This window comes from Pelodiscus sinensis, chromosome 4 (genome assembly GCF_052426305.1).
Source record: "Pelodiscus sinensis isolate ZL-2025 chromosome 4, ASM5242630v1, whole genome shotgun sequence".
Classification (NCBI taxonomy): Eukaryota; Metazoa; Chordata; order Testudines; family Trionychidae; genus Pelodiscus; species Pelodiscus sinensis.
The window spans coordinates 46,731,851-46,744,098 of NC_143055.1; the positions used below are offsets into that span (position 1 = coordinate 46,731,851).

General features: G+C 42.3%; 1 protein-coding gene across 6 annotated transcripts in view; it reads left to right on the top strand.

Annotated features, from left to right (window-relative positions):
* GUF1 (GTP binding elongation factor GUF1) overlaps window positions 1-12,248 on the top strand; it is a 658,241-nt gene that overhangs the window by 640,886 nt on the left and 5,107 nt on the right. For all 6 annotated transcript variants that reach the window (XM_089777856.1, XM_075930488.2, XM_075930489.2 and 3 more), the window contains 2 exons: window positions 6,976-7,119; window positions 9,317-9,450. In XM_089777856.1, coding sequence (XP_089633982.1) covers window positions 6,976-7,119; window positions 9,317-9,450 — 278 coding nt within the window. The remainder of the gene's footprint in view (window positions 1-6,975; window positions 7,120-9,316; window positions 9,451-12,248) is intronic.

Genomic DNA, 12,248 nt, shown 5'->3' on the forward strand with positions numbered 1-12,248 from the left:
CCATAGAATCATAAGCTCAAGTCTCATTTGTTCTACTGAGTTAGTGTTTTGCGCTCTTCAAAATATTTATTGTTGAGCAAGGCCTCATATCCATTGAGAGCTTATGTAAATTAAGATTAGAATCTATGTTCGTAATATGGTGGGACCCTAGTATCAGGTAAGCCATTAAGTAGTAGTAGCCATTAAAAAAAATTTATAAAAATTTGTCAAATCTATAAACACAGCTAAGCTGTCTGTAAAATGGGACTACTGCATATTTAACCCACTATTTGGAAAACATAATTTGTAATCATGTAACTAAAAACCTATAACACATCAGCATAAGGGGGCAGAGTTAGTGTAGTAGAAGCAACATTAATTCTGGCACTTCCTTACTTTAGGCTAGGAAACCCAGCACTGAAAATAACATATTATTTTTATATACAGGCAGTCCCCAAGTTACGCGGATCCGACTTATGTCAGATCCGCAGTTACGAACGGGACTTTTCTCGCCCCGGAGGACGGGAGTGGCGGGACGCCCAGATGCGCCGTGGTCCGCCGCCTCCGTCCTCCGGGGTGAGAAAAGCTGCTCCCCGTCTCCCTGGTCTGCAGGGAGACGGGGAGCAAAGCCTTGGAGCACGCCTGCAGCGGGACAGCCCGGGCGCGCTTGAGCTGTCCCCCTGCGGGCGTGCTCCGTGGCTTTGCTCCCCGTCTCCCGACCAGCAGACCAGGGAGACGGGGAGCAAAGCCGCGGAGCACGCCTGCAGTGGGACAGCCTGGGCGCGCTTGGGCTGTCCCGCTGCGGGCATGCTCCGCGGCTTTGCTCCCCGTCTCCCTGGTCTGCTGGGGGGGGGGGGGGTGCAGCTAGTGCCCCCCCCCCCAGCAGACCAGGCTTTTCTTGCCTACCCCTGGGGTAGAGCAGCTGGGGGCTGCCGGGTTGGTCCCGCAGCGCCGCTCCGGACCATCCCGGCAGCACCCCAGCTGCTCTGCTCCAGGCGTCCTGATTCAGCCGCTGCTGGTCAGTTTCAGCAGCGGATGAATCAGGACACCTGGGGCAGAGCAGCTGGGGTGCTGCTGGGTTGCTCCAGTAGCGCCGAGGAGCCGCACTACTGGAGCAACCCAGCAGTACCCCAGCTGCTCTTCCCCAGGCGTCCCCAAGTCAGCCGCTGCTGAAACTGACCAGCAGCTGACTACAGGAAGCCCGAGGCAGAGTTGCTCTGCCCCAGGCTTCCTGGAATCAGCCGCTGATCAGTTTCAGCAGCAGCTGACTTGGGGACGCCTGGGTTTCTTAAGTTGAATCTGTATGTAAGTCAGAACTGGCGTCCAGATTCAGCCGCGGTTGAAACTGATCAGTTTCAGCAGCGGCTGACGCCAGTTCCGACTTACATACAGATTCAACTTCAGAACAAACCCACAGTCCCTATCTTGTACGTAACCTGGGGACTGCCTGTAATTATGTCTACATTGTGCTCCCTGTGGGATCCTGTTTCTAAATTACTTTGGATCTTAGTTCTGAAAGATTGATGCTATATAGACAGTAGATCCTCTCAAAAGCCTCATATCTTTCTTTGAAAAGCTGTAACAAGATTTCAATTAAACTGAAAAGAATTTTGTGATTCATATGTATCATTTTTGTTTTGGCAGGAAACACAGAGGGGAATTATTTTAATTAGAATACAGTCAAGAATAAAACAGCAATTCTTTCAGTTTTTCATGACTTTAGTGCTGTCTCATGAGAAAACGAGCACTTCTTCAGCATGCCATTCAAAAACTCGTAAATTTCCTGTTGATTTTAATTGACAACTAGAGTATACCTGTTCCATGGGAACAATGTACTTTTCAGTACCCTTCATCATGGGTTGCAGTGATACAATTATGCAGAATGTTGAAATGTCACTTTCTTCTGAGCTGTAGATTTTCAGTTACAGTTTAACCCAAATCATTGCATGCTGTCCTGTCTCACTTTCCTGAAAGTGACTAAAACTGGCATTCACTGATGTTCAAAGATGAGAGAAGAAATGCAGTCATGCTATGAAGCAATTTCTTATAGACCATGTGGTTCAGTGAATCCCTTTAGATGCACACAGCCCCTAGATTAAAGGGTAACTTTCAGAAAAGTGAAGCTGATCAGGCCAATGTGACTTTTAATCCTTAAATCCACAACTTTTTGTAAGACCAGTGCTAAAATAACACTCCTTCAGTGATGAGACTAGTGACTGATTTCAGGTCTAGTGTCTTGTAGACCATTCACACTATAAATGTTATACAATGCTGGACAGCTTGAAAATGATCTAGTAAGCAAAAAAATTAATAGTACAAGAGATCTGACTTTAAAATAACATTTTTGGAGAATCATCTTTCCTTTTACCAGAATCTTCAATTGTGAGTGTTTTTGGTGGCTCCTATCTCAAATTGTTTAAATTAGAAACAATTTTATACCACCTAAAAGTCTGGGATCCCTGCAGTCAAATGGTGTAAAGCATTAATTTATAACTCTGTTTGATAATGTTGACTCCTGATCCTTGTAGCAGAATGTAGTCAATATATAGTGAATAATGAAAGTACCGTTTTTCAGTGTTAGGTTGAATGTATTACAATGACTAAGGCAACGGCACTGTACCAAGATTGTGACTTACCACTATAACGCCTCGTGCTGGTCACTCTGGGAATTAGCTCAATCCAGCCTTGAGCACCCTCTCCTGGCGGTCTCATCTACTCTGTAAACTTTATGTGCATTCTTTACTACTTGTCTGGACCCGTGTCTCTCTCCGACCACAGTGACCTTCCCTCGAGGTACTGCTCTGTGGCAGCACCCCCAGGTTCTGGGGGTCCTTCCCTCCAAAGGAGTCCCAAACCTTTATATCAACCTTGCCTCAGTGACCCACAGCAAGTTGTCATCTAGCCCCTGCCTCACGGGCAAACTTCAGTCTGAAAGGGCTACTCATTGTCCAGTGTGTTTGGACTTGCTGTCTTCTCTTGCCTTGGCTGCTCCTCTGCAGCTCAAGTACCTCGTTGGATCCCTGTTGCTAGGTCTCAGCCTAGGATTTTAGGCCTGAGCTCCCGTCTCACCCTGCCTTCCCCTAGCACTGTTCTCTCCAATGTACCCCTGCTAGCAGGAAGCTAGGTCCCTTCAGAGCTGGAGGGAGAGAGAGCTCTCCATCCTTTTTTATACAGTGCTGCTGGACACTGATTGGCTGCTACAAGCCCTATCCCAATTGGCTCCTAGTCATAGCCCTCTCCTAAGTCTGTTTTAACCCTTTATACTCCAGTGTGGGGTTACTTGCCCCCATCAAAGGGACCTCATTGAACAATGAGGATAAAAAATAAATTGGGCCAAATGTCTTATTCATCGATTTACCTTTATAACATAAGGAGGATCTTATTAGGTCAGATCAAAGGTCCATCTAGACCAGTATCCTGTCAGTGGCCAGTACTAGGTGCCCCAGAGGTAGTGAACAGAACAGGTAACCATAAAGCAATCCATTCCCTGTCGCTCTTTCCCCACTTCTGGCAGACAAAGACCAAGAACACCATCCTCCGTCCATAACTATTTTTGGACCTATCCTCCTTGAAATTTATCTAATTCTTTTGTGAACCCATTTGTAGTCTTGGGCTTCACAACATCCACTACACAGAGTTCCATGGGCTGACGGTGTGTTGTGTGAATAAATACTTCCTTTTTTTTTTCTTCAAACCTGCCTATTAATTTTGTTTGTTGACTGCTAGTCCTTGACAGGGATGTTAGCGTGTAATTGAATAATCATCTAACCACATCAAATTTTAGCAGTTACACATCCATTCAATAGTCCTTGGGGGCGGGGAGGCTACCAGTGTGCTCCAGCCCCTCTCCCAAGGAACACCCTACCACACTGCACTGCTCCCTCTTTATCAGAGGCAGCAGCATGGAGTAGCATGCAGGAACTGGTCCAGAAGGGGAGTTATTTTTAAAACCAGCTCACCGCAGACAGAAACTGCTCTGTGGTAGCTTGGGTCTAAGCTTCCTGCGGACAAAGGCTGCTCTGTGGCAGCTTCTGTCTGAGCTCCTTGCGGAGAGAGAGCAGCCTCTGTCCGTGACAGGCCAAGGCTCACCACGGAGAGAGGCTGCATTGTGGGATGCCAGAGCAGCCTCCGTCCACAGGGAGTTGGACACCCCACAGACAGGGGTTGCAGCTGCGGAGCAGCCTCTGCCCATGGTGATCCTGGGATCACCGCAGACAGAAGCTGCTTTTTGGCTGCCTTACACCTCCCCTCCTGCCTCTTATAGAGGCAGCAGTGCAAGGGTTAGGATACAGGTGGCACCATGGAGCCAGCTTTTAAGGCAGGCTCCTCCCAGCTCCTGCCTGCCCCCTCTCCTCCCCCCATTGCCTCTGTAGGAAAAAGCAAGAGGGACAGGTAGGTCTGCGGAGCCAGCACTTGTGGAGAGCCAGCTTAAAAGGCGGCTCCCCACACACATTGGTTCCCGCCTGCTCCCCTCACCTTTCATGCTGCTGCCTCTCTATCAGAGGCAGCAGTGTGTGTGTGTGTGTGTGTGTGTGTGTGTGTGTGTGTGTGTGGAGGGGGGGGGGCAGGTGGATTTGGTGCTTATGGGAAGCTGGTTTAAAAGCTGGCTCCCCATGGGCACCAGTTCCCACCTCCCTCTCTTTCTTGAGGCCTCTGATACAGAGGCAGCAAGGTGGGGAGAATGCGTGTAGTTGACAAGATTAATTGATAAGCCCAGCCTTATCGGTTAATTGTCTATGCATTTACATCCCTAGTCCTTGAATTATGTGCTGTGTTTCAGCCTTAATGACCTTTAAATTTAGTTTGTGTGAAATTTTCATTGGTATTTATGAATACCTTTCAACATTTATGGCTTAGATGGAGCATGAATTTTCATAGGGAAAACTTGAAAGGATTTTAAACTTTTTTTTTTTTTTTTTAAACAAAGGTATAGTGCTCTTGTATGTCAGTTCCTTTAACTTACTGCTATTACAATAACCATTGACAATAGATAAGGCTGCATGGAATTTAGGCAATTCTAATTATATTGTGTTTTTTATTCCCATATTTCTGAATTGATGAGAATTCAGTATTTAAGCGTACTAATCCAAATGACTGACTTTTTTAAAATTTGCCAGTCAGAAACTGAAATGTGATGTTTGGTAGTGCTTTAGAATCGTACTTGCCATGAATTTGGGATAATCACATCACTCACAAGTCTATCCTCCAACAATTGCAATAAAATGTATATACTCTCACAGCGTGGAATTTTGTTCAGCTTCCCCCCTTTTTCATGTGTTGTTTTAAAAGGGGAAAATCTTCTAGAAATACTGTGATTGACACACACAGGTTGGAAATTAGTGATATTTGTAAGTGCAGTATAAAAACTCATTTATATGTATGGCGGTCAGACTAGATGATTATGCCAGTCCCTTCTGACCTTGAAGTCTATGAGTATATATGTTTTATGTGTCAATTTTTCATTCACAATGACATCCTTGTAGATTTTTTACAATTAAAACTAACACCGTTTAATAAATTGATAAGTTCTCACTTCTTCATTCCCCTTTACTTTCTGTGGATTCAAATGAATCAAAATTATATATTGGTTTGTTGTTGTCAGTCCCCGTAATACACGAGGTTCGAAGGGATGCCGGAAAGGATGAGACCACAACTGGGGGTTTCAAAAAGTACAAACTGATTTTATTTTGATGGCGCCAGACAATCATCAGAACAAAAATTAAACAGATTGCCAGACAACACAAAACAATTCCCTGAGGCTTTTCTAAATCACAATAATTCCCAATAACTGCCCAGGGGTTAGGAACAGTTGAATTAACACTGGTATTATCCATAGGGCTGACTATTTACACAACTTTATACAAGGAAACAGTAAAAAACCTAAACCACAACTATTTATAAACTAACTTAGTAACTTTTTAGCCACTGTCACTTGGCAAGCAATAAGGACAACTAAAAAATCAATTAGGATAGGGATGATGGCGGGGGGGGGGGGGGGTGGTTATACCAGTTCTGGAGACAGCAGGAACACAAGTACCGGTCACACGCTCATAAACTGTCTCCACTCGGGTCGACCAACTCGGAGTACGCTCAGTAAGACTCAAGAGCGGGGGGTGCAAGGCGTCTGGGTGATCAGGCCAGGCGTTCACTCAATGCGAATCCCCAGTGAGAGAGGGACTGCCTGCCTGTTTTATTGCCTGTGAACTTATCACCCCATAGGTTGGTTTTTGCTGCAGTGGGTGGAGTAGCAGGCCTGAGCACCAGTCAGCCCACTGGCTGATCTGTTACTGCAATGGGTGGAGCGAGCAGGGGAAGATTATTAATTTACATGCCCTTATATGGAAAACACTCCACCTCACAGACAGAGCCCCCTATACCAGCCTCAGAGGTATTACAGGCTATGGCTCCCTGCGACGGGCAGCCATTCCTGATGTTCTGTCTCGGACAGTTGTAAGCCAGCACAACATTCTGAAGAGAGGTTATAGCTGCTCTGCAGCATAGTTTGTTTGATTGAAAATAAACATTGATTTAATTCTGGGGTGACAAAAGGCTGGATTTTAAAGGGAAATGCTTGCAGAATTGGGACCATAATCATGATGCCTATTTGTTTTTTGTTTTTTTAAAGTAAATACTCTTTTGTTCCACTATATTTGGGACTATATTAAGTTAGAGATAAAATTGTGCTTGTGTGTATGGTTTTTAAACTACTGATATTGGACACAATAAGTGACTTGCCTTACTAGACCAAACAGTGATTAATATCTGAGGCTGCAATGATAGCTTTACAGTCTAAGGATGCTGCTTCTTTATACTCAATGAGCATCAAAAATTTATGAAACAAGAAATAATAATGTAAGTGTCATTTTCTGAAAGATATTTCCAAAAATGTATTTACTCTAGTCAGTGACTTGAGAATAAAGTTCACTAGAAATACTTGTAAAAGGATTCTTGTGGAAGCAAGTTCTTGGTTCAGCTGGTTTATGTATACTTTTGCAGGAACACAGAAAAGAGGAGATTACTATTATCAATCCTGCTGAATTTCCTGATAAATTTTCAGTATCTGAATATTTGGAGCCAATTGTTTTGGGGACTGTCATAACACCTGATGAATATATTGGAAAAATAATAACTCTGTGTCAGGTTTGTATAGAATTTTAATTTTGTGAATACATTGTTAAACTACTTGTGGTATCTAGATAACACAGTCATGGGCACCATAGAAATATTTAGTAATAACAACTCTCCCGATAAAATCAAAATTAAAAGCTCTCTGATCTGATTCATCACTTTTCTGATTTACAAGATCATCTAGTGTGGTAATACCTTTTATTGGACCAACTTCTGAAGAAGAGAACTGTGTAGCTCAAAAGTTTCTCGCCAACAGACATTGGTTCTGTAAAAGATAATACTTCACCCACTTTGCCTTTCTAATGTCCTGTGCCTGACATGGCTACAACATTGCATACAAGATCAAGCAATGAAAGATGCTGCTCTGGCTCAACCATGGAGAGTACTTTTCAACAACTCCAGCTCCCAATAAGAGGGAGGAGATTTTGCCAGTTTGCTTTCCTGCTGAAGACTATTGACAGCAGGAGATGCTGGAAGTATTAGGTATATCATATAAAGGAGTACAGTAATGAAACTAGGGATGTAAAATCCCATTTCAATGGTTAACTGATTTATGTAGTGTCTGACCAATTAAAGGAGGCACCGGTGGAGAGAGCCCCTCCGCCTCTCTCTGCTCCCCTCTAACCCCCGGCTGGAGCAGCCCCTGCCTGCAGCACACCAGGGCCCGCCATGGACAGGAGCTGCTCTGGCTGTGCTGGAGTACCTCTGTTCATGATGGGTCCCACAGGGCTGGAGCAGCCCCCCAGCCTGTAGCAGATGTTAACCTTTCACATCTCTAAATGAAACATAATTTTTAGTCGCAGACCTGAACAGCAGCAGTTTCTATTGCTTGACTTAGGGAGTCTTTCAGTTTCTTGTATCTCTGACAAATATATTCGGGATGTAAAATTCTGTTTAAGTAGTTAACCAGTTAAACGTTATGTTTACCTGATTAATTGATTAAACAGGGACAAGTGGGGGAGCCTTGTCATGACTGGGCTGGAATGGCAGCCCGGGAGCAGGACTCATGGGTTCCCAGGCTGCTACTTCCAGCTCTGCTCAAGGCTGCTGATTCCCAACCCATGTGGGCTGGGAGCCAGCCTGCCGCAGACAGAGGGCTGCCCCCAGATAATGGTTCGTCATTACCTGGTAATGGTGATGCTTACTGGATAACTGGCTAACTATTCACTTCCTTAGTAGATACGATGTGCTTCACCTGACTCTGCCATGTATAGTAGATGTAGGAAAAAACAGGAGGATGGAAATTGTGGTCAGCTATTCAAACAATTCCATTTAAGAAAACTAACATATTGCTTCCCTTAATAACACAATACATGTTTTAAAACCCATTTTATTTGCAGTATTTTTTTTAAATTAAATTAAAAAAGAATTGTACCTAAATGCTATATTTTATGTACTGTTGTATGTACAAACTTTTGTTACAAAACACTTTTATGTGTACAAATAACAGTGTATACAATTCAGGATCATATGCTATAGGGATGTGAAAGTGTCACCATGTACATAGTTAACTGAAGAGTCTAGGCTCATTGGTTAGCTTTCAGTTACGCAGAGGCTCCCGTTATGCATAGGGGACTTTCAGAAGCAGCAGTGTGTTGCAACAGACTGTAGTCAACCTGAAACTTTTAGTAGTTAAATGGTTACTTAATTATACACATTTCAACATCCCTAATATACTACTACATCTATTACATTTGTGCCCAAAGTATGTAGTATGAAGGCATTTTGTAATAAAATAAATACATATATAAAAATCAGACTGTTGAATCATAGGAATAATAGCCAAGAGTTGGGCGTGATCTTAAAAGCCCCCGAGCATGGCTGGTTTCCTGTGTGTGAACAGAACCTTGTCTTTGCTGGGGCTCCTTGAATGTGTAAGGCTGACCCACAAAGAACTACTTGCAGCATTAGGTAGCAACAGCAGAAGCTCTTAAGATTTTCAATGATGAGGCAAGAGGCATTAGAAAATATGTGCATGAAATGGATTTATGGACCATTTGTCTTAAATAGCCACTTATTGAATGCTGTAATTCTCCATAAATTCTGGGCATCTAAACAGAGCTACTAAAAAAAACTACTCAAAACTGTGTCATGACTGGTTGCCAAAATCTGTGTAATAGTAGCCCCAAATTGCCTGTTTTTTTCTTTATAGTGTTGTGAGACTTTTCTACTGAAGAGAGCATATTTTTTAAAGTGTCATATTTATTAGGCTCGCAGGGCTGTTCAGAAGGACATGGTATACATTGATGAACACAGGGTTATGCTGAAATATATCTTCCCGCTCAATGAAATTTTGGTGGATTTCTATGATGCTTTGAAATCACACTCTTCAGGATATGCCAGGTGAATTTTTCTCTTTCAAATTATAGTTTAAGAATTTTGGGTGAGATTTTCAAAGGCATAGTTGTAAAGTAAATGCTCTACTGTCATTATCTTTAAACAATATATTGAGGGAAGAATATTCTTGTGTAATAGCATTTCATCAAGGAGTTTGTAATGTAAATTAAACATAACAGAGAAGGTGATGACGGTGGGGATGGGGATATGGAAAAGGGCAAGAGATTCAGTGGGAGATCAGATTTACTGTTATGTTCATGTTGAGCTAAAACAAATACATCTTTGCTCAGATGCGCATGAGGAAAAAAAAGGGGGGGAGAAGGTTTTAATTGTTGAATGTTTAACCAAAATTGAGATTTTGTAAAATGCAAGAAATCTTAATTATTATCTGTAATAGTGTGTGGGGATTAGGGATATAAAATCCCATTTAATCAGTTAACCTGTTAAACATAATATTTAACCAGTTAACTGCTTACTTAGGATCCCATGGGCAGAGATTCATGCAGGGCCAGGCCAGATGCATCGCAGGCAAGGGATGGCCGGGGCTGGGATGGCCATACTGTGTCACCTTACTAGGTGGTATTTACCAGTTAACAGTGGCCCAGCCGAGCTGGACCAGCCTTCAACCTGGGCGGGAGGGCTGCTCCTATTCGGGCTGGGGTGATGCTTACCAGTTGAACTGTTTACATCCTTATTTTGAGAGCGAGAGAGAGAGAGAGAGAGAGAGAGAGAGAGAGAGAGAGAGAGTGTGTGTGTGTGTGTGTGTGTAGGATAATTTACTGCATGTCTTTAGAATTTTTTTATACTTAAGGGCAGTGTATTACAATACAGTAGTACCAATCTATAAAGGAAATACGGACAACCTGGGATATTAGACTCATCAGCTTAACTCCTGTAACCAGAAAGATAATGGAGCAAATAATTAAGCAATCATTTGCAAACATCTAGAAGTTAAGGAGGTGATAAGTAACAGCATGGATTTGTCAAGAACAAATAATGTCAAACCAATGTGATGAGTTTGACTGGATAACAAGCCTTGTGAATGGGAGGAAGTGGAAGATGTGATCTATCTTGACTTTAGTAATGCTTTTGACACTGATTACCACTTTCTCATAAACAAAATAGGTAAATACAACTAGAAAAAGCCACTATATGGTGGGTGCATAACAAGCTGATGTCTCTGTTCTTGTTTCCTGGCACTTCCTTTTCTTGTAAAGCAATTCTGAAATAACAATGACTAAATAACACACATGTTGTAGAGAGGAAATCTTGTATAAGGTTGAAGCCCTGTAGCTTCCACCCGTTTTGAGTACTGTCATCATTATTGGGCATGAAATAATCCTATTATCAGTTTCTTCATTAAGTTAATCATACCTGTAGGCAGGGATTTTTAGAGTTTGGTGCTGAACTCTTCTAACTTTTTTCAAAAACCCCAGCCTAATAAATCAAATCAGGGGTAGTCATCATAGAAATCAGTTCACATAATTTACTGTCATATATGACTCTCTCCCCTTGCCAGATGTCCATTGTGCAAGTGTCCAGCATACTCTGTGAGAAATAGCATTATCTATGTATCCAAAGGAATAACGTATTTCCACTTGTTAGTTCTTTGTTCCAGTGTGAGAAGGAAACATTTCAAAATGTTAATCCACGTTCTTAACTTTATTCTGGCAATTAAGCAAATAATTCAATCAGTGTGCAGAAAATTATGTTCTTTTAAGTTAAAAATCTTTACAGTGGGTGGTTATAAAATGTGCAGATACTTATACAGCCTTTGGGAGTTGAGCTGAATAGAATATGTTGCTAGATGGATGGCCGGCAAATATAAGTGCCTCATTATGGAAACCTGATCCCAGAAGATTTAGTAGTAAGATGCTTAAATGCTTTGATGCTGGGATCATGATTTATTTTTTTGATATCCACAATTGTGTTAGATACATTACTGTAGTAAGAATGACAGTTCCCTGCCAAATGAGATTGCAATTTAATGGAAGTTCCTATAATTCAGTGGGTAGCAAAAGAGAACTCTGTGGCTTATGTGACAGGATTGAAAATTTGCTGTGGTGGTTCTGCTTGTTGTAGTGAAGTGTTTTGTTTTGGTTCTTAAAATGTTTTATGAATATAGTATTAATATTGCGGGGACAACACCCAATCATATGTGGCTGAACTGGAAGAGGGAGAGAAGATGGGGAAGAGAAGAGCGTGGATAGAAAGAAAGAGGAGAATGGGGAGAAATGTGGTGGCTGGAGAAAGAAAGGGGTCTGGCAGCAAACTGAGTGTAAGAACCTGACAGGAGTAGAAGGAAAGCAAAGGTTCTGCATATAAAAACCAGTCCAGAGTTTGTTTTGAGGTTTAGGATTCTTATGGCATCAGAATGTATAAAGGCGCTGCTGCTGCTGTGACATGGAGGGAGGAGAAGCTTCAAAGGAATGAGGCTTTTAAGGTTGGTCCAAAGAAGCTCCTCACTGCTACTTTCATGCTGAGTTGTTGGGAAACAGATTTCTTATATCTGGCATCCCTGAGGGGATCCTGAAGTATCCAGTGGAGATAATGGATCCTGCTCAGTGGGTAGAAGAAAAGGTGCTGCCTGCCTGTGTGTTAGAGCAAGGTTTTGCTTGCAGTGTACTTAGCATTTAATTTTGGAGAGAGAACAGATAAATTAAAATACAGTTAAAAATGGCAGCATACCTTCTATAATGAAAATCCAAATGTTTTGTATGCATATTTTAGTAAGACAAATACTAAAAGCCTAAAAGGGAGAGAAAATATAGTATAAGTTACAACATAGCAGTTGACTTTAAACT